Source organism: Bactrocera tryoni, chromosome 5 (genome assembly GCF_016617805.1).
Source record: "Bactrocera tryoni isolate S06 chromosome 5, CSIRO_BtryS06_freeze2, whole genome shotgun sequence".
NCBI classification, from domain to species: domain Eukaryota; kingdom Metazoa; phylum Arthropoda; class Insecta; order Diptera; family Tephritidae; genus Bactrocera; species Bactrocera tryoni.
In genome coordinates, this window is record NC_052503.1 from 65155441 (window position 1) to 65179521 (window position 24081).

The following is a 24081-nucleotide window of genomic DNA, read 5'->3' on the forward strand; positions in this document are numbered from 1 at the left end:
TAATAATTAAAATATTTTGCTGGTAAATAGCTTTTTTCGCCTAATTATTCATGAGTAATTAGAATAATGTATAAACAGTTACTTAAATTAGTATAATGTAAAGATAGCTAAGTAATGTTAATTTAACTACTGGTAATTTGTTTGCTTCGTTGTCAATGATTACAACTGTGTTATTAAATATAATTGTCTGTAATTATTTAAATAGCAAATTTATAACTGTTAAAAAGTAAATAGAATTTTTTACTGGTAATGAGGTCGAGTTGCTTAATTAACATTCAGTAATTAGCAGAAATCGTTCACATTTATTTGGATTAATAAACTGTATTGATAGCTAAGTAATTTCTATTTAACTGCTGATTATTTCTACTGCTGCATAATTATTGATTACCTGGTAATGATTATTAACCTGGTATTTGCATATTTAATTTGTTAAACTAAGAATTTATAATGCTAAACTGAGTAATGACAAGTAATTGTCTGTAAGTAATTTAACTAGTAATTCAGTAGTTGTTAATTACTTCATAAATATACCAAAAAGAAACACTAAACATTAATTTTATCCATTTTAAAATCAATATTGAAGCTCAAATTTGTATTCAATTACCAACAGTACTTTAACTATTCGCATTACTTGTTTTTCCAACAACTCTGCTGCAGTAGCTCAAGCAGCAAGCTACCGCACATAAACAAAAGACTTAAGACACAAACCCAACGTCAATATTTTGCATGCACTTTCTCTAATGAAACCGCTCACAGCACCGGCCAACAGTTGTGCCGGCATTTTCTCACACTTTACACAATGCCCATGAGCGGCAACAACAATAACAACGTGGCTGACGGTAGAATGAAACCGCCATGGGCGCAGGCAAAATCTAATCTATTCGGACAAGTGCAACGCACTCACATTTTGCGGTTAACGAATTTACGCCTGTGTAAGTGTGTGTTGACAAATATACAACACTCTTCAGCTCCCTGCATGCTTGAGTATTTATGTGCACGTAGAACGGTAGTTTGTGTACCGCTGCTGGGCATACAAAAGCGTTTGCTGTCAACAACTTTAAATGCTCATACGTAATATTTACGCTACGGAGTTCATAATTTGCTCTTTGTTTTGTGTTGGGTGGCCAAGGCTGGCAACCACAAACAATTGCCGCTGACCTGCGCAATATTTCATTTTTATGCGAAAATAAATTGAAATATATTGCAAATAAATATGTAACATCAATATTACTTAAGCTTTTGTTTGTGGCAGCCAGGATATTGGCAATTATTTGTTGTTTTTATGGAGAGTTTTATGGTTTGGTTATTGGATTTGTGTTTTTTATTAATTAAAACAAGCAAGCTACAAGCTGCAAGTGTCTCCATTGGACTCCATGCTCAAGTTCGATACAAGAAGCTCTATAATTTTTATAAAGTTTAGAAAGTTTCAATTAAATTGCGATTTAACATAAAAATATTAACAATTGGTTGTCATTTTTTGTTTGCAGATGAACCAGCTGTGCAAAGTGTGCGGTGAGCCGGCGGCTGGATTTCATTTTGGCGCATTCACATGTGAAGGTTGCAAGGTAAGAATTATTATGCGAACTTTTGCCGGAATTTAATCACTCCATTTAAGATTAAGTTCTGAGTATATTTATATTAACTTATACTAACTATTCCTGAATAAAGATAGCCTACTTTTGCGCATGTCTAACAATGCTGTACTTCTAAGTTGATTGGCAGATGGCATCGCAGCATGCAGTGGCCTGTGTAAAACTGTATAAGCTGCCACAATTTGTATCTGGTAAGAGGGACTAATTTCTTGAACTAATTTGTTTTGAACTCTCCCAAAACCAGCTTCACCTGTCGGAACCCAAACACTTGTTACCAGTGACGATTATTATTGATCCTTTCCTTTTCCGTAGCTATCGGAATGTTTGCCGCAGCTTCTTTCGCCAGGAGATCGGTTTGTTCATTTTCATTAATGCCTCTATGTCCAGCGGTCCTGGCTAATATGATATGGCTTTCGGTGCCAACCCTGTTAACCGTTTTTGTATACGCTACTACCACTGGTGATTTGATTTCAATAGACGAAATTTTCTAAAATACCGCTTAACTATCACTAAGAATAATAGTTCGTTCCCTTTGATAGACCTTCTCTAGAATAATCTCTGCATATATATTAAAGGCATAGACCTCAATTTAAAACTGTTTGAAAACCTGCTTATGAGCACTAACAGTGATTCCACTATAACAATTCCATTTTCAACGGCCGTATGTACACCATTGCATTGTTCTCCTACGAAAGTATTTCTCAGAGATAAAGTCCTTCAATTTATCAGCGCAATTAGAGTTTGAGTTCTTTATCAAAGTAAGTTTTTTTGAAAGGAATGATACGTTTTTGATAGTTTTACGCACCATTCTTTTGTTAGAGTAAGTGCTCTTTGAGTTATATTACAAAAGATGTTCTCAAACTTACATCTTGCTATAATGACAATGTCGCAAGGAAAGTCTTCTAAATGGATGCCATTTGAAGTTAAGAGATCCAGAAGCTCATTCACAAATAGGCATTGCAGCAAAGGTGACAGCACTCTTTTCTGAGATATCTTCTTGTCTTTCCCAGTTGGATGTTACTTAAGCTTACAGTGGTTTCGGTGAATTTCGTTCTGAGAACCGTCTGGCGTCGTGAATTAACTTGCCTCCTTTATAGTGCTCGGGAAGCACTAGACTGGAAGAAGTTTTCAAAAGCTTCTATATTCTATATCAAGAAAAACGCATAGTACCACCTCTTCGTTTACAAAAGCATCCTCAATGTCGGTAACCAGACTTACAGAGCAGTGTCCAAAGACTTATTAGTTGATTTTGTTCCAGAGCAGTTGTAATTATTAGTATGGCTGATCGCCCTGTAGGATTTGGTCAGAGAGTAAAAGTTGCTGATATATGGTAGGTCGGAATTTGAACCGCTAAACAGCAGAGAAACATAAAAATTTCGTTAAAGTAGAATACCAAATTTTTAAATGTAAGCTATAAGCTATTAGAACTAGTCAACTCCTCACAAACTTTTCTTAGAAAATATTTTAAAGTTGCAAACTTTTTGAAAAGCCTCTTATTTTCTCACTCTTTTTTAAATGTCCGAAATTAAATTGTGTTGCTCGTCATGATTATAACGTAAGCAGTGCCTTCATACTGAGGACTGAAACGTTTTGAATATTTTATTGGAAAGTAACTAACTAACTAAGCTAAGCGGATTATATAGAAAAGCTATCATAGTAAAATAAATTAAAATTTTTTAGAGAAAAGTTCCCACTTGTTAACATATTTTTAATAAAACAGTTTAATTTAAATCTGAAGAAGATATATTTTTTAACTTTAAAAAAAATAAAATTACTTAAAAATGGTAACGAAATTTTTTTTTAAAGTTTTCATACCAAAATTTATTTTCCAGAAAAGCTTTCACTTGTTGACAAATTTTTATTAAAAAAAATGAAAAGCTTAAATCTGAAGAAAATATATTTTTTAGCTGTTGCTACTTCTTTAAAAAATAAAAAATTAAAACTTATATGGTAACACAATTTTTTTAAAAGTTTTCAAGTTTTCAAATATTACTTACAGCGTGATGCCACCTTTTCGAAAAATGTTTGCATTTTGAAAGCAAACCGAATTATACAACAAATATTCAAAGTGAAAGCAATTTTACTTGGCTTATGATACTGTAACTCTTTCATATAAAAGTTGCCACCTGTTTACATAAAGTCCACACATTTTTTAAGTAAATTAGTAAACAAATTTAAATTTTATAATATTTCGACTTTTCTCAAAAAGATATCTCTTGAAGATATAGATCAAAGGTGTTGCCACTAATTTAAACATTTTAATTATTGAAATTTTATTTTAAAATTCTCTTTAAAGTATTCAAGTGAAACAATTTTTTATGGTACGTTAACACCTGTTTAAATATTTAATAAATAAAGTAAATTATACAAATTATGCAGTAAAAAATTATTAAATTTATTATAAGAAAGATATTTAACGAAGTTCTGCAAATATTTCAAAGTTGCCACCTGTTTCTTGAAAAATATTTTTTATGAAATAAATTATTAAAAAATTTAAATATTGCAATTGGTCAAAAAAATCAAGAAATCATATGCAAATATTTTTTTAAAATATTACCACTTATTTAAATATTCTAATAATTACAATATTCGAATACAAATGTAATTAACATTTTCAAAGTAAAATAAATTACATAAGCGTTTGATATATAAGTTCAAAATTATTATTATTGCCACCTGTTAACATATTAAAAATAAACTATTAAAAAATTTATATAGCAAATTTAATACTTTTTTAAAGAACAAGTTTTTAGTTGGGCATGCAATTTGTTGCAATATTTTATAAAGCAACATTTAAAGCACGTAGAGACAAATTATAACAATATGGATATACATACAAATATCTGGTACAAATTTATAGTACAATATTGATACCCAATGAAAAGTATTTGAAATACCAATGATATATACAAAATCAATCTCACAAGAATTAGCATTTATTTAAGGCACGGCAGTCATCTCATACTTATCACTCTTAGCATACTAATCAAGTGAGTAATATAAATTGTAAAACCGAAAAATAATTAATTATTTTATACTTAAACGTTCTAAACATGTATTTGGTATTAATTTTGGGGTTCAAAAAGTTAAGCTTCTGTGTTCTTTTCACCCACAAATATATTTTTAAGAAAATGTCAATAAACTATTTTATGGCAGCACCCATGATAAAGCATTAAATCCAAAAACTCTAGAAAAATAAAATAAATTTGTAAATGTCTCTTTTAGCCTTGAAACCATAATTCAATATCTTTATATAGTCACATATAAAGAGGTTAGTAAATAATGCTTAAAAAATTAATTTAATTAAAATTTAAATTATTAAAAATTTTTAATAATTTTTTTAATTAAATCAATATTTAAATTTATTTTTTCCTTTATTTTGCACATTTAAACAGAGTTGCAAAGAATGCATAAAAAAATATATAAATAATAAATTAAATAACTTGAAATTAATTTTTTTACATTAAATTAAAATTTAAATTAATTTTTTTCTTTTAGTTTGCACACTTAAACAGGGTTTCAAATAACACAAACAAAGTTATTAAATAAGAATTTAAATTAGTTTTATTTTTCCTTTATTTTTCAAAACCGAAAATATTTTTTTTTAATTTATTTTCAAATTTATAATCCCAAATGCCTGAAATTTGGATTAAAATAAAAAAATTAAACTTTTAATTTAAATTTTCAGTTAAAGAAATTGCAACACAGTTTATAATAAAATTTTCAGAATCCAGTCTTGCCAATTTTCGTAAATTATTTACTTTGTATTGCATTTTATTTGAAACAAGAGCTATTGTCTTCACTGCGGTATGGAAAGTAACCGCAAACAGCTCTTCATACTGCCTTCCTTCTTCTTCTTCTTCTTCTTCTTCCTCTTCTTTGAATGTACGCTCTCTTTTATGCGAAATCATCTAATACGCATATAATGTCGATTTGATTGACTGCATTTTGCACGCACAACCACCATCAACTGAATCAATAACACAAACCGAATAAAAATGAAATCAATAAACGATTTGCTTGCCACCGAGCAGAGAAGTCAAGCGATTCGAGTTGAAACGATTTATGCGGCCACAACGGCGACGATTACTCCAGTTGCATAGTTCAATTGCTTGGCGTACTCGACTCATTGCCATTTTACATACGCACACAAACACATATATGCAATGTATGTGTATATGTGTATAACTACACGTGTTTGCAATATTTGCGCGCAACAACAACAAAGTGATTGACAGCCGGTTTGCATGCTCTGCATTCATTACGATTCATTCATTGCCGCAATGCTGACTTTAAGTGCCCCTCTGTGTGTGTGTGTACATGCGTAGCTGAATTCAAAAATTTACTTTTGTTGCTGTTTTAGATATTCGTTTGACAGCTATTGGCTTCTGCATTTACCTATCTACTTTTTTTTTAATTTTTAAATGCAAAATAAATATTTTCCCACAATTTGCTTCGCTCGCTGGCTACTTAACCACTCATTGCTCCAAATTATGCTCGGTAAACGCTTCAAACTTTTCATTTCTTTTGCAATTTTATGCTTTTATTAGCAGCATTTGCAGCGTTATGGCTTTCTTTTATGATCTATTTCGCCCATTTCGTGTTCGGCTTAATGCGTTCGCTCATAAAAGCATAAATGTTTTACTTTTCGCATTCGTTAATCTTGTATTTTTTATAGTTTTGTTGTTGTTCTTCCATCAGAGCGACTGGGACGTAGCAATAGGCTGTAAAAGCTTAAACATGTCATTTAGCAAAGTTTTGAACCAACTTACATAAACGTCATTTGTTGGAATTTAGCCAAGTCGCAAACCCAACATTTTTATTAATTTGCATGATATCATGAAAGAAATCTTTACTGAAGCTTTACCAGCTTTGAGAGTAAACTCAAAGGCTCTATGCCTTGATATATATTCTTCTGAATATTTATATATAGGGTTTTATAGCCTCCCTGTTTGATATAAACAACGTTCATGTCGAATTCAGTTTACCACAGGAAAAAATGTTTATTTTGATTTGGATCGGTCGCCTTATATGGCAGTGCTATGCTATGATAGTGCAATCTGAACAATTTATGCAAAGATTGTAGCGTTGCCTTGAACAATAAGCCATGCCAAATTTCGCGAAAATATATTTTTAAACAAATAAGTTCTATATTTAAAACTTGATTTAGATCAGTTAGTTTGCATAATAACTATATGGCATATTGGTCCAACATCAGCGGTTCCGACAAATGAGTAGCCGGATTAAAAATCTGCTATAATTCAGATCCTTTATTAAGTAACATTGATAAAAATCCCACATTAAGCTAGAGCTTCTTCGAAGCGTTTGTGACAATCATTGTCAGCCTGCCAAAAGTGAAAAATTTTCATTACAAAGTTTCTAATGAAATATCAAAAAGTTTCAAAAATATATAATCGAGAACACCAGTTTAATATATCAGGAAACATTTTTGACTTAGTTTCAGTCAGACTAGTTTTCTATAATAGTCCTGAGAAGCAATTTTGAGTTCAGTGTCTTAGAACTTTCTGCTTCTTTGATGATAAAGTCTCAATTAATTATCTTCGAAATCAGTACGTTTGGCCACCAATTATAGAAAAGCCGTTATCTACTAAACCTTTGGTCAGAAATAGACAACTTCCTGCTTTTACTAAACCAAAAATCTTCAAGTCTACACCTCTATGCCCCGCTTTAATCAAATTCCAGCAATATCGCCTTCACAGTGGGTCACAGCTCTCAATTGCATAAGTAAATTACGCGCACAGCAAGCCGTGCGCTTGCATCCGCATCATTAAAGTGTTATTAGTGCAGCGAAACACACACTTACATTAGTAAAGCGACCAGTGCGTATTAAACTAAAGATTTAAGACACAAACTTGTTGGCGCTTGGCCAGACATTATGAATATGCGTATTGCTCTATATGATTTCCTGTTTAATTTAGCTGCTTGAAATATTTGTTTAATAAATTACTGTTATGTGGTAAACACACACATACATATGGTGAGTTGTTGTTGTTTTTGTTATGCGCATTAATGGCCATCAATTTGGTTACACTTAATCAACTTTGGCGCACTAATTTCCAATTTGTTGTTGTTAGTGGACGTCATCAGCAACACTAGGCGCTATAATTTTCATTATAGAATAAGTATTTGTTGTTTTTGCTTTTTTTGATTTTTTGTTGCTTTAGCAACGTTTTGGTTTCACCTTGCAGCGCAGCGTTCGCGTATCATCATTAATTTCTTACGGTGCAATGCATCAATTACGATTAAAATTGTACAATTCATATATGTATGCGTGTGTGTGTGCGGAGAAATATGCGGAACCAAATGTGCGGTGTGTAGCCACATGATCATTAGCCAGCTGAGCTGATACTGTTTTAATTTGTTATTAAAATCAGATTTTTATGGCATTGAGGATTTCCATTACATAGCAATTAATAAGCAAGCGTGTTGCACAAGTGGAATATACATGGTGGTATATATATATATATAGATATATGATTCGCAGTAACTGATTTGTCACAATCCCGCGCTGGTAGATATGGATAATTGGGGAGGCTTCGCTTGTGTCAGGTCGAGTTTTAATTTAGAAAGCGCGAAGTTGTTGCGGAATCTCTGGAACTCGTTAATTTAAATACTTTGAAAGAAAGTTGGCACCTAATTAATATAAATCACTAGAATTAATTCGTGTTGTTTAGCAGATATTAGTAGGAATTTATTCGAAAACTTTAGAGACAACTCAGAATAATGTTGCCACATAGAAAATTTATAAACAAATAAAAAATGTTGAATACGAAATACAAATAATGGAGAAAAGTTGTTAGGACGAGTGCAATTTTGAAAATGAATTTGAATGCTGTTGTCATTTTGAAATATTTTCTAAAATGTTTAGCCAATATCACGCCAGAAAATATTCAAAAAAAAAAAATATTTTCCGAAGCTTCCTCTAAATATAACGTTGAAAAATACTCGCAAAGGTTTTAACCTTAAGTTGGCAAGGAATTGCTTCAAAAATGAAAAAAAAACCTTAAACCCGCAAACAAAATTAAAAATATTTAGCAAAAAGAATGCTGATTGAAAATATGTATATTATATTACATATTTATAATATCTTATTCTACTCGTACGTAGGTTGACATATATATTTCTGGCCTAATAATGTAAATAGGCATATTTATGAACGAAAATGTTTTGTTTTTTTTTTTTTGTTTTTTGTCAATTGCTGTTTTGTTTCGGGCTCATACGCATAGATCCATTATTCGTCACCTGTGACATTCTTATAAACGTCTTTTGAAGTACCGCGATGGTATTTTTTCAGCATTTCTTTACACCAATCCACACGAGCCTTTTTTGAGCGATTGTAAAATTATGCGGGATCCAACGAGAACAAACCTTTTTTACGGCCAGGTGTTCATGCAATATCGAATGTATGCTGGTGGGAGAAATGCATAGGCATGCCTCTATCTGAAGGTACACATTACATGGCGGTCTTGCATTATCAGTTCACGTACGGCATCGATGTTTTCTGGCACAACGGCTGTTTTTGGACGACCTTCACGGAATTCGTTTTTGAGCGAGCATCGGCCACGATTTAATTCGTTGTACCAGTTTTTCACAGTGCTATGGGATGATGCTTTATAGCCATACAAGGATTTTAGTTCATCGATGCACTCTTGTCGTGATAATCCACGTCGAAAGTTGTGAAAAATGATCGCACGAAAATGTTCACGAGTTAATTCCATTTTTTGGCCGAGATGAATGTTTTAATTCCCTGTAAATAAAACAATTCACGATTAAATGACAAAACGTTCTGAGTGATGTTATGCTAAAAAATGTCAAACTTTCCAATGGAAATGTCAGATTGCACCTGGCAACACTTAGTGTTGCCCTAGGCCAGAATATATATAGCAGCCCTCGTATTAATACACATTGTTGCCATCTTTGTATAAAATTGAAGCTTTCTTTTCGAAAATATCTCAAAATGTTTATTAAATATAATAGAATATTGAATAATATGTGTGAATTTTTTGTTTGAGCCATATTTGGGAATGGCGCTGCCACCTGTTGAGAAAATTAAAATTATAAATATAAAATAATATTAAAACAAAACGTTCAATAATGCCGCATAGTATTAATAAACTTTTTCATAAAGTCATATTTTAATACAATGTTGCCACCTAAAGATAGAAGTGAAACGAAAAGGGATAAAATTTGTTAAAACAAGAAAAAGCATTAACTTATTTGCGCCGAAGCTAGAATACCCTTCAAATATACAAAAAAAACGCTATAAAAAAATTGTGTTATGATCGCCCAGTTTATATGACAGCTTTATGCTACAGTGGTCTGATCATAAATATTTATTTGGAGATTCTAGTTTTGGCTTAGAAAATACTATACTAAATTTCTTGAAGATATCTTGTCAAATATATTAGATTTCCATACAAGGATTTGATTGAATTGTTCAGTTTGCATCACAGCTATATTGTATAGTGATACCGGTTCCAACAACTGAGCCGCATATCAGAGAAAAACGGTATGTATGTGTGGGGAACGTAATACACCAAATATATTAGAAACAAAGAAAAACATCATTTTGGGGTTCGAGCCAAAACTTGCCGCAAAAATAAGAACTGTGTTAGCAAAAATGATGGACTTTCGCCGTACTTGTTCTTATTGATATATCGATAGTCAGGATTATCAAGCAGATATGGTGACCTGTGTTGATGAAGCAGCAAGAGTTTATCAAAATCCAGCATTCTTAAAAAAGGACTGAAGTCGAAGTAGAGTTGACCCAGAGAACTGTTGAGTTCCATAAAATATCATTTCTCTCTTTCATTGAATATTAGACTTTAAATGCTACCACTGAAACCGTGTCTATCCTGCAATAGCCAATTATGTGCACTATCATTCTAGGAATTTAGATAAACTTGCTTCTAGCGAAACGCCAAAAATTCCAACTTTCCAAAACTTATTTCATTAAATAAATCGATTTTTGTCATTTTATTAAATGTAAGTTTCTACTAAATGAGCTTAACTTAAAGCTTTATCATAAATGTAGACTTAAACGCATTCGTTAGTCACCTGCCAAGCACATGAAACGCAATGCAATTAAGCTTGTCACCACAAGTGGTCCACCGATTGAGCCCACATCCGCGCCGCATAATACTTTCGCCATTCGCATAGGCAGCTGCTCCCTCCCACTCCACCAACACAGCTTTATAGTTCCACTAGTAAATTTATTTCTTTAATTCAAATCTCTCACGCACATGCATGTAAAAAATCAAGTCAACTTTTATTGCCGCCCATTTCGCTGTGTCTTGCAGCAATTTGTTAAATGTCACCAGGCTTTGTCGGCTGCGCATAGCATAAAAATATATTTAATTTAATTAGTTGGCTTGCTGTGTTAACAGTGTGCTTGCGCATGCGCTTTAACGCTGCGCTCACTCTCTCTCTCTCACATATCCTTTTTTTAATGCGCCGCGCTTTTTTGTTTTGCTCTTGTACGATTTTTAAGTTTAGTGCGCTTTTAATAGGGCGCCAATTCATAAAAATCCACTTTAATTCGCCCAACAGCTGGACGCATGTTGCAACAAGCGACGCCAACTGCTGCGCCATTTTTATGCGCACTCAATCAGGCTGCAAAGCAGTGCAGTGCAGCAACAAAACGCCAATTGCTTGTTAATCTGGAAGATCATTGACAGCGCATTAACTTTCCACCGAAACACTTAAATTCGCATCTACAGCTCGTGAACGGCAATGTGTCGCGCTGTTTTATGAGTGTTGCAGCGGAAAACACTTGTTTATAGGTTTCCGAAAAAGGAATTAAATGGAATCTGCTAATAAATAAGCGCATTAAATGTAAAATAAGACAATAATATAAATTATTATTTGATTTTTTACATTTATTGCTTGTAATTACCAAACGCTGCTTGCTAACCAATATTTATTGTTGCTTTTTATGGCTGCAAAGTTGGCACAGTTATTCACTTTTGTAGAGACGATACACTTTATTCTCTTAACTCACACGTTTATCTGCCTTTTATTATTATTATTTTATTTTTTTAAGTAGCCTACCTACTCCTTACTCCAGACTCTCCCACCGAACCACCTAATTAAGTATAACTTCGTGAGAGGGATAAGACATTTAGGTCTCCTTTTTGGCACGCACTGACTCTTTTTGTCATGATTGTGGCTGCCGCTTCGCAAACAGCTTTCCAGTTCTCAGTGGACTGACACATGAGTGCCGTCACATTTTCCAACGTAAAGCTATCACTTAGTGCAACTTTAAGTTATTCAAGTATTCATGCTTAGCATCTTCAAAGCACTCTGAACACGTCGTGCTGGAATCTGTACAGGTAACTTCTAAAGCACCCATATTCACTTAGTATTTGGGTTAGGTGGAATTGCAGGTCCCTATGTTGTCTGTCTATCCACGAGTGGATGTTCGGTAACAGTCTGTGAGTCCACCAACCTTTGAGTGAGGTTTGCCACCGCTGTGGCCATATTAATAAACTGTTCACCCTTTCTTCCCTTTTGGCTATTATAGACGGATCCAATAACTTGACGTATTCGTCATCCTGGATGCTAATGTGCATCATAATGCCTAGATCCATCTTGAACCCGCTTATAATACAACCGATCTCATTACTTTTCCGACTAAAAATCGCTGGCTGAAATACACGCAGCCTTTATTTGCCATCAATCTTGATAAGGAGTTTAGAATTTTATTCGCTTTCCTTGCAGTACATTCTTGGTGATCGTTAAATTTGAGCCTTAATTTTAACAATTGTGTCAAGCATGCACAGAAAGTTTATCTGGTTAGGAGTTGGCGTATATAGGGGATATCTAATGAAAACAGACATCTCTCCACTAGGTATTGGCTAAAAGCTCTCTCTTTGCCTCTTCAAATGATGATAATTCAAAATCCAAGCATTGAAGATGTCACAGAAGGCATCCTCCGGAATAACCTTGAGAGCCGAAATGCATGCTGCTTGGATTCCTTCTGTCATCTCAAAATGCTTGACTTTTAACGGCCTTTTCAGGCGAGTAAACAAACAAGTCCGGGGAGGCCACATCTGAGCTGTAGGGCGGCTGCGGTAGCGTTGGGATGCCGACCTTGGTTAGGTAGCTCTTCACAAGAAAGGCGCCGTGAGCCGTATTTGCACAGGGGATAAAAGAAGTAAGAGGCACCAGTGGACGTTAATCGGGCAACAAACACGTCTACTTCCCACACAGCACAATTTTAAATTCCACTTGATTCGTTCAGTTTCCAGTACACAAATCAAGAAGCAATTAATATGACGGAATAAAACTTTGCACAAATAATATTTTTAGTGCGTGTCACCCTAATACTTGTACATTAGAAACTGTTGATGCCCTTACGTACCGAATACTTAGACCTCTGTACCTATAGTTGACTTTTGATCGAAAATGTCGGTCAATGTGTGATATATATATATATATAACTGAAGTTAAGGCATAATCCTTCTCTTATAATGATATGTCTGTATGTTAGCCCCCACATACTTAATATAAAGATTTTCGAATAATAGTACGTTTGATTAACGCGACGCTGCTTTTCGAAAACATTTATTGATTTTGAAATCAATCGTACTTTTACTTTTCTTAGGCTTGAATGAACTTTCAAAATGGATTTTACTAACTCTTCAGATATTTCAACTATGCCAGTAATAGCCTTGACAGACGGCAGCGTTAATCCGGATTAACTGCGCACTTAATCAGATCCAAATTTGTAGATGACAGACGGCAGCTATGCGAGTTTGAAACTCTCATAAACAGCTCATTGTCCTTTTTATAATATTTTCAATGCAAATTGATAGAAGGTAAACATTACGGTTGTTAGCCGACCAATTTTTACCAAACCATTTTTTATTACAAAAGCATATCAAAACATTATTTTTAAAACTGCATCATAACATAGAAGTTTTATTGATATTATATTGAGAATTTGATAAACAGCTGTCAGGGTTGCTTGTATTTCATTCACAATAGATGAAAATTGGCCATTTTTAACAATGTTGCCAACGAAAATCTCACAAACTCCCTAAAATTTTGAGAGTTATTTTTGGATTCAGCAACGGAGTTAGCTGTGGTAACTCCAGAATTAATCCCGAAATGCAATTAATCTGTTTTAACGCTGCCGTCTGTCAATGCTATCAGATCTCTGGCTATTATTTGATGATTCTCAAGCACCAATTCCTGTTTTTTATTGGCGTGTCGATGACCGTCCTGGACATGGTTCGTGGTCAACGCGTACTCGACTCTCTTTGAATAGTTTGTCTCAATCAAAAACACTTGGTCGCAACAAAAAATTATCACCGAAGGCTTTTTCCAACGTACTGACTTATTCCACACTCGAAATTTAATGACAATTCTTTGTTGAATAAGTGTGCTCTTCATAAAAATCTACGAATGAATTTTACACACTTCAGAAAGACAAACTGTACTAAACTCGCATGGTTATTTTGATGTTACACATGGCACAGACATCACTGGCAGCTATACTAATATAAAATAAATTATTTCGACGAATGGAGTTTTGCGCGAAATTTCAATTAAAAAGTCTTACTATTTTTTGCTCACAGTAGTACTTCAACGACTTTCTTTTATACTAATGTATCAGTCAAAATATGAGAAATCCGACTAACATCTGCCCCGCACAAGACATATCCAATAACCTACAACATTCATTTCAGATAATAATATCTCACGAAAAAAAATATTTTGCACTCCTACTATATAAAAAAACCTTAATAATAATAATCACTTTGATCTCAGAAATAACACACATCCCTCACCTCTTGCTTTATAGCTAACATTTGAACTCTGACCAAGTCACAATTTATTTCTGCTTCATTGCGAACGCCTCATTATTTAATGCAAGCATACGTGAATAAATGTGAGCAAATGTGCATGTGTAATAAGTTTGCATGTTTAATGAAAATTAATGATTTCTAATGCCATAATAATATCGTCGAACAAAACAAATACCAAAGCAGCATCATAAAGTCAGCGCTGCTACAATAGCAACACCTTTTTGATTGCTTTTTTTTATTTTTTTGTGGTGTGTTCTTTTAATGCTGCTGACGTTGCTTTTAATACAACCTTTGTTTGATGTGCTGGCATCTGCATAATAATGTTGCCAACAGTAATAACAATAAAAACAAAAAGAACAACAATGCAGCAAAGGCATCGACAATAAGAACAACACAGCAACAAATAATAGCAATACAAAGCAGCACAAGTTTTTTTGCTTGCCTCTGCTCGCACCACACGAGCGGATGCTCCGCCGTTGTTGTTGTTGCCGACTGTCGTTTTGTGTCATTAATGCGCGCTGCTTTGCTGCTTGCTTGTGGTGGCTTATTTGTTTCTGCAGCGACCTTGACTTTTTCGCCAAACACCAGCTGCTCAGCTGCTCAATTGCTCATCATGCTGTGTTGCGGCAACACACCTTTGTTTGCCTGATTAGTGATGCTTAGTAGATTTTCAGTTGGTTTTTGTTGTATTTTTAAGTTCAAAGCTTCTTCGTTATAATATTCTTGTTGTGTTGCTTTTGTTTTTGCTCACTTTAATGTACATCGTGCCTTTGCCACCGGCTTTGCTGCACTGTTCACCACTTTGAAGCTGCGCTTCGCGTTTGCAACCGCTTGTTGTTGTTGCTGCTGCACTAATCTTGGCACTGACTGCTAGTTTTGATTCTTTAAGCTTTTTCTGTGTGTGCGTGCTTTAATGCGACTGTATTCGTGTGTGTTAATTGTCTTCCTACAGCACAGTAGCTTAATTTGGTATATTTTGCAGCTTCGGCAAAGCCGTTATTAAAATGTCATAATAGTGACATTTGCATTCTAAATTAATTTTGGAGATTACGAATTTCGATATTACTATTTTTGGCCGAAAATAAATTTATCTTTGTGGTGAGATTAAAGCAGCTGTGTATAGTTTGGAGAGAATAAGTAAATGTCTAGCTTTGTAATAATTTTTTTTCTAACGAAAAATTTTAATTTTTTATTATAAAACTTTTGAAAACATAATTAAATATTAAAAAAAAATTTAAATCACTTCCAAAAAATACAAATTTGCAGAAATAAATTTAGAAAATAAATTAATTAAGCATAAAAAACAAAATAATTAAATAATTACAAAAATGTTTTTATACTATAAATAAAATAAAAATCCAAAGAAATTTTGTTTAAGATTCAAACCAAAAACAAAATTAATAAATATTAAAAAGATTGAAATAATGCAAAATCAACAACAAAAATTAATAAAATAAGAAAACTTTAAACAGAATATAAAACCCTAAAAAAAATAAAATAAATATATTAATTAATATTGACACAAAAAATTTAAAAATACTTGAAATAATTAAAATTTGAAATATAAAAATATCTGAAGAAAACAGAAAAAAATAAGACAATTAAAAACGAAACTCAAAAAATTTAAATATTATGAATTGAACTAAATAAAATAAAAAAATTAAGAAGATTTAAATAATTTAAGAAACAACAACAAAATTTATATAAAAGAATCAAAATAAAAACAAAAACAAACTTTTAAAAAATACATGGTGCCACAAATATTTTTTTTTTAATTTTGTTTTTGTTTTTATTTTAATTTTTATATTTAATCTTTAACATTTAATAATTGAAAAAAAAGTAAACAAATAATTAATATTATTATTACAAAATTGAACAATACAAATCATTGAAATATTAAAAAAAATCATCAAATAGTTAAGCAAAATAAAATAACAATAAAATAGATAACTAAATCAACAAAAAAAATTAAAATTATTAGATTATTAGAAAACATAGATTAAAAAAAATTAAATATAATAATTAGAAAAAAATATGATATTAACAAAGAAGCAGATTTAAATAATTATAATAACATATTAAAGTAATTAATAAAAATTAAAAAAAGAATAAAAAAAACAAAATATTATAACTGCAAAAATGTTAGAAACTAATTACAGATTAAAAATTTGTATTAACTGAAAGCAAACAATTAAAAAAATAATAATTAAGAAATTTAATAAATTGAAAATAAAGCAGCAAAAAAATGCTTTCAGTTATCAAAGAATAAAGCTAAAAAAATATATATAAAATAAAATTATAAAAAAATAATAGATTAAAATTAAAAAAAAAATTAGGAAGTTGAAAGAAATTTGAAAATATTAAAATGATATTAAAATAAGTTATTGATAAAATAAAAATAAAAAAATGCATTATAACAAAAAATGTAAATTACTGGAATTAAATCAATAACAAAAATTAAAAAAATAATAATAATAAATAATTTAATAAATTTAAAAGAGTTATTTAAAATTGCAAGTAAAATTAATTCAAAAAAAATTATTGGAAATTAAAAAACTTTAAAAAAAATTTAGATAAACACAAATTAAACGTAAATATTTAAAAAAAAAATCACAACAATTTCAAATATTAAAAGCATAAAAACTAAAAATTAAAGAAATAAAAATTTATAAAAAATTTTATTAACTGAAAATAAATATAAAAATATATTGATAAAAATTAAAAAATAAGAGTAACAAGTTAATATCATTTTTGTAAGCAATTATTATGTCTTAAGCTATGACGTTGCTTAGTTAACCCTTTCATGTCAGAATAAAAGTGGGCGTAGTTAAAAATATTTTGAGGGCACAAGGTTATTAGTGGAGCCTTGAATATAAACAATCAATCAGTAACAATTTCAAATTGCTATTTCTGCTGGTTTTAGGGTTATAAAATATTGCTTATAAGCAACATTGCGCAGTGGTAGTAACTTTTTAAAACACAAGCTAATATTGATTTTCTTTATTAATTTTCAATATGCTATAATTCATTTGTGATATGAAACAAAATAGCTTTTTTGGAGGTTCCAACATAAGTGTTCCTTACATTTTGAGCATTTGGATTTCGGTACGGCGGTTTGATGAGGTCTGCTCCTTCATTTTTCTCCCCATTCTACCCAATGATCGTTTCAATCGAGGTGCATGGATTTTGGCGGGTCAGAAATATACGAACGCTTTGATGATGACTTTGATGAAACGTCTGTCACTGAAGTTGATGCTGGTAATACTGAAGACGCTCTTTTGTGTAATATTAGACGAGTGCAGGAGCTCGTTTGCAATATTCAATTGGGAATCTAAGAGCGACATATGCTTTGTATTTCCGTTTTGGCCTGAAGTGTCGTCTATACAACAGCCAACCACTCACTACTGCTGTTCATTGGAAGATATTGTTTTAGACTGTTGCTCCCTTTATTTTTAATCATTTGTTAATCAATGCTTTGATATTCTTATTGGTCTATTTTGTTGCATTTCTCCAACATTTTATTCAGCAATGGACGTTTTTTATAAAGTTTGTCGCAATTATTTGATCGACGTTCAGTTTGTTGAGTATTATGATTTATATGAAAAGCCACTTTGATTTTCTGAAAGCAAATTATTGATAAAGAATCTGCAATAGCAGATAATCTAAAGTTTGGTGAGCAAACCAACCACATATTTGGAACTTCAAAATAAAATTCAAACTGTCTAAATAACTTTTTTTTCAAAATCCGCCGTCGCGATATTTCATTTTCCCACTCATTTTAAATTTTCTCATTTACAACTCTATTACGTCCAACTAAACTTTCAATTAAGAGGTCAGTAGGGTAATCACTTTAAAAAACAAAAAAAAAGTTTGCATTTTCGGTTCCTTTGTACCCTCAGAATTAATGTAGAAACCCACTTTATCATTGGAAGGTTTCGAAAAAGCCCCAAAAATAATAATACCGCTCGACGTTACGAGCTCTCGGAGTGCACACCACTTTAAACGCGTTTTTCTCAAAACACACTTCTTTAAACTGGCGTACATGATTCCGGTCGAACTACTCAACCGATTTGCTTAATTTTTTTTTAAACTAGATTCATATTTTTTTTTATTTATTGACAATGTTATGACAAAATGTATGTAAAAAAACATAAGGAAAATAAAAAAAAAACGTTAATTACTTTTTTATTTATCAACATTTATTCATGATTCTAGTAGGAACGATAACCATTCACTTTTTACTTTTTGAGAATAAATTGGGTTTTTGTGTTTCAGATGATCCAAACATGAGAAACCGTGTACGTCAGTGAAAAAACACTCTCATTCACCCAGCCATTTCTCCGACAGATGTCATCAATAAATTCCGAAAAAATTGTTTATACACTCCACGATATACCTCGTGATATGTGAAAAAAGTTCCAATGTAGAATACATATTTCTATGGAAAAAAATGTTGAAAAAACAGGCCAGATTACTCTACTAACCCCTTAAATTTATTTATTTTCAGGTTTTCTCCCCTCTGCTTTAAGAAATCAATCGATTCCTCAATGACTGCCTCCAAATTAACCTCCTCTTATTTCTCAGCTTCTTCTACAAAATCATTCCAATCGAATTCAAGTATACACTTTATTTCTGCTTTTCTCAGACCTTTCGGTTTCATTGCTAAAGAAATAGAAAACATTACTACTGTGGACATTTGTTACTTATAAGCAACATTATGTTTACGATATTGCTGACACAAAACTAAAAATTATTTTTACAAATTTTTCTTCATTTCATAACCTTTTGTTTATAATAAAATTCACTTTTAATAAAAGAGTTATTATTTATTTACTTTTAACATAACTACTTTTTTTTAATTTTTTTACACACTTCTGAACTCGGCTACGCTCAGCAGCCAATAAACCTATAAACATATATTAACATATAACGGTTGCTTTAACACATGTTTAACAATAAAAAGAACACCGTTATCAAAAGTAACAAATATTTTAAGAACTATAACGCAAATTATGCAATGTTGCTGATAGGCAACAAATGACATGAAAGGTTTAAAGTTTTGTATTTTTGTTATTGACCATAATCATCTTTCGCTGGATAAAATTTTTCCTCAAAATGTTGAACTGTTAGCAGAAATACGGCTAACAAAGCTGAAGAATATAAAAACTTCAATGTTTCGAAGTCAAAAAGATGAACTCTACTTGTCAGAGATAGGTTAACTCTCTCCTCGTTTTTTTTTAAGAAGCTACCATTTTGTTGAAAATCAGTATGTCAATAACTACTTCGATAACTTCGGATTAGAAATAATTTTTTGAGAAAAATTTTCCTAACCACCAGGTAACCTTTTTCGGAGGTGGTCTGGAGATCAGCTAAGAGAACAACTGTATCCAAAACTTTTCAAAATAAATCATTTTTATTCTTTTTTCTTCACAAATAATAAAATAAAATGCTAAGGATTTCTCCAAAAATCCTATTTTTCTTTCCTTGCAAATAGATATGCCTACATAATTAATTACTTTTACTTAACTTTTCCATATTTTGTTACGTGATTTTTTTATTTTCTTGTATTTTATTCTGCTTTAGTTTTTTGTGTTATTTCATTATATCCTTTTTATTTTTTTAATTTATTTTATGTTACACGGTTTTTTTATGATAGTTTTTATTTTATTTTATTTTAATTTATTCTATTTTCCTTATTCAATTTGGTTTAATTTTTATATAAATTTTTTTTTTCATTTTATTCTATAATATTGGTCTACAAAATTTGCTTCCGCCGTTTTCCCATAGATCTAGGGTCAAGCACTGGTCGATTAAATCGTTTTATATCGATCTTGGATATTTGTGTCAACATTAACCCAACAAAATATTTGTAGAGATCTGTTTGCATCCCAAACTTATTGTCAACTGAAGATGTCACTTTTTGAGCCGAATTCTCGACATTCGCGGGAAATTTTGCTTTTCGTTTTTAATTCCAAGAAAAGTGCGGCTGAGGCTCATTGAATGCTTTCGGATACGTACGGTGAGGCTGTGCTAAGTGAAAGAACATGTCGCGAATGGTTTCAACGTTTTAAGAATGGTGATTATGAAGTCGAAGACCGCATTGTAATTGGCGACGAAAAATGGGTCCACTACGATAATCCTAAGCGAAGAAAGTAATGGGGAAATCCTGGACATGTCTCCAAGTCGATGGCAAAACCGAACATTCACGGCGCCAATGTCATGCTCTGCATTTGGTGGGACCAGCTGAGCGTTATATATTATGAGCTGCTAAAGCCAAGTGAAACCATCACAGGAGATCGATACCGAACGCAATTGTTGCGTTTGAGCCGAGCACTAAAAGAAAAACGGCCACAGTACGAGGAAAGACACGATAAAGTCATTCTCCAGCATGACAATGCCCGGCCTCACGTCGCAAAGGTGTTCAAAAAATATTTGGAGACGCTGAAATGGGAGATCTTACTCCACACGCCGTATTCTCCAGACGTTGCTCCATATGACCACCACTTGTTCTGATCGATGGCACACAGTCTAGTTATGAATATTATAGTACTTAATTTTTTTTTTAATTTTATTTTATATAATTTTTTTTCTAATTTTCAATTTAATTTAATTTTATTTTATTTTAATTTTTTATTTATTATGTAGTATTTTATCTCCAATCACAATATTTCCTTGTTGCGCAATAATTATTTTCCTTTTTTCTCAAATTTTTCTTTTTAATTATAATAACCGTTACTTCACACATAATTGGCACAACATTAAGCGCAATATAAATAATATACATACTCATACACATATGTACATGTATATATACATATACATATATACAAACAAGTATATCTGCTCAACTGTGCATTTACAAATGTGTGTAATTAGTTCAGCGGCAAACGGCAAACAAAAGCCACACTTAAAAGTCCATCAGCCCGGCTGACCAAATGAACCAGAAAGGAATATCCCCTGCCATTACACAAATACCACATTTACTACTAATGTGCAACATTAGCTTGCATAACAACAAAAAAGTGAAGAAAACAAAAGTATCGCGCACATAACAGTAATTGTGGCTTATACACTTGCCACCATTATTACGCTCATATTTAAAATACAAGTAAATGTTTTGTTGGTATGTGCTCTGCAGCAGCCTTGGCGTGGCTTTGAAAATCAACACTGTGCTTTAGATAAAGAAACAACTGTACGTATGTGTTTCAGTGTGCCCCGTTTTCGTAGCACAAGCCGGCTATTTTACACTATTTGAGTGAAAATTAATAGTTGCTTAGAAATAGCTCAGAAGGTTTGTCCACATACACATATTCATACACACACATACGCACCGGCATCTGCAAGTGTGTAATTTTCTTGTCAACTCGGCGCTGAAAGGTGTTAATTAATTCGCCATTAATGTAAAAGCTTTGAAAGATATGCACGTTATTTGCTACTGGCTTTGCTGTTTGCTGTGCGTTTCGTTGGAATGAGATTTGTGTCAAGTTTGTTGCTAAAGTCTTTTGTTTGTCGCTACTAGCAAATGTGTTGGCAGTGAAGCTTGAATTTTAGAATAGCATTGTGTAAGGTTGAATTAAACGAAATGGAATTCAAGCTGGATGCCAGTACGATCTCTGACGGCTAATCGTCGATTCTCAATCACCAATTCCTTCATTTTATTGACGTGTTGATCATCGGTCATATTGATTGCCGTCCGGACGAACCACGTCCAACGCGTTCTCGGCCCTTCCATACTAGAAAAAAATAAATATGACGAGTTCAATCTAACGACAATTCATATTATATATAAACGTGTTTTACCTGAAATACTTCTCAATCCTTATATTATATGTTCAGAGACTTTTTAAATTATAATCATAACCTCTTCTTAGAGCCGTGCTGGCTATCCCCAACCTAATCTTTTGGCTTAAAAGCAGTGTTACGATTTGAAAAAGCTTTGTACATGAAGTGGGTATAATAAAGGTTCACGACTGATCGAAATCTTCTGCAGGGACCTTCCACTAATTTCAACTCTCCAATCTACTCAGCTCCACCTGGAAGACGTTCATACATACAGCGATCAGGCTGTCACATAAATTTTCTTTCTAGTAAGAATATTTTTCAGAATTAATTTTCTAATTAGCTCACGTCTGTAAAAACACTGTATTGACTGTAAATATTACCACGAATCCGACGCGTTAAGGAAATTTATTCTAAAATGAATACTCCTCCGACATATTAACTATAAAATATATATAATTTCTAACACTTCCATGATCTTTTTGAATAAAATTAAAATATTTTTGTTCCTCCTCTTATTTCAGTCCTTCTTCGGCCGCACCTACAACAACATATCCGCCATTGCCGGCTGCAAAAACAATGGCGATTGCGTCATCAACAAAAAGAATCGCACGGCCTGCAAAGCGTGTCGCCTACGCAAGTGCCTACTGGTAGGCATGTCGAAGAGCGGCTCCCGCTACGGCCGACGTTCGAATTGGTTTAAAATACACTGTTTGCTGCAAGAGCAACAAAGTGTGCCAGGCAATGGACCAGGCGGCGGCGGTGGTCCCGGTGGTGGTGGCAGCATAAGTGACAATAATGCCAATAGAGCAAGCTTCGAACAATTGGCGCGTTTACATCAGCTGCAAGCGCGTCAAACCTATCAAGACAAGACGAATCCCTGCATCAAATCGGCCAGCATGTCACCAACAGCTTTGGCGCTGAGCGCTGCGGCAGCAGCCGCCGTCGCCGCCAATAGCAGAGGCTCGCCACAACCGCCGCCAGCGCAACACAATCTACTCAGCTCGGCGGCGAAATTTCTTAATGGCGTTGCTGATAGCGGCAGGCACCACGCGCATCAACAGCATCAGTTACAACAGCAGCAACAACAGGTGACGCAACAGCAGCTACAACATAGCGCGCAACAACACCAGCATCTGCATCATTTACCCGCATTCGGCTATGGCGGCAAGGCGGAGACGCGCCTCAGCGAAACACCCAGCGATTCAGGCGCGTCGTCTGCCGGCGATGCAGCGGACGATGCGCGCAGCAGCGTTTCGGGCCGTCAGGAGCGCAATTGTAATTCAGCGCAACATCTTGCTGCATTGACGTATGACGATTTAGAAGAGGCCGAAGCGCGTGAGCGTCGTCACCAACAACTGTTGCAAATTTATCGCTCGCACTCAGAACCGCTGCGCAGTCCTTTCGCGCATTTTGCGCTACCACCGCACATATCACCGCTAGCCGCACCACCGGGCACACTGCTCTCCGCCACTAATATTGCTGTTAGTCCACCTGCTCACCTCATGCCTGCTGCTTTGAAGGAAGAAATTAAGCGCCTAAGCGAGGCGGCATCGGCTGCCGCGGCAGCAGCAGCATCAGCGGCCTCTGTAGCAGTAGCTGATGGCACGTCTAACAATGATGCGCAAGAGGAGCCCATAGACTTGTCATTTAAGGGACGCGAAATCGAACGACACTGGGCGGCAGCGCGCTCCAGCTATGAGCGGCAACTGGCGCATGGCGAAGGAAATTCGCTCACGTCCACAACACCACCGCCCTCGTCCGCATCACCTACAGCGTTGGGTACGGCGGCGCATGCAGCGCTCACGCATGCTGTGATACACAAGCCAACTCCACTAGACTTGACATCGGTGCGCTCGCAGACGCTAACGGGTTAG

General features: G+C 33.5%; 1 protein-coding gene across 1 annotated transcript; it reads left to right on the forward strand.

Moving 5' to 3' along the window:
• The first annotated feature begins 394 nt into the window (after positions 1-394).
• Positions 395-24081, forward strand: LOC120778542 (protein embryonic gonad). Its single transcript, XM_040110391.1, has 3 exons — positions 395-409; positions 1488-1565; positions 22729-24081. The coding sequence occupies exons 1-3, from the start codon at positions 395-397 to the stop codon at positions 24079-24081; spliced, it is 1446 nt and encodes a 481-aa protein (XP_039966325.1).

What these genes read in the sequence shown, in the direction of transcription:
- LOC120778542 (XM_040110391.1), top strand. An exon ending in TCACATGTGAAGGTTGCAAG is followed by an intron (nt 1,566 to 22,728) that starts GTAAGAATTATT and finishes CTCTTATTTCAG; the next exon opens with TCCTTCTTCGGCCGCACCTA.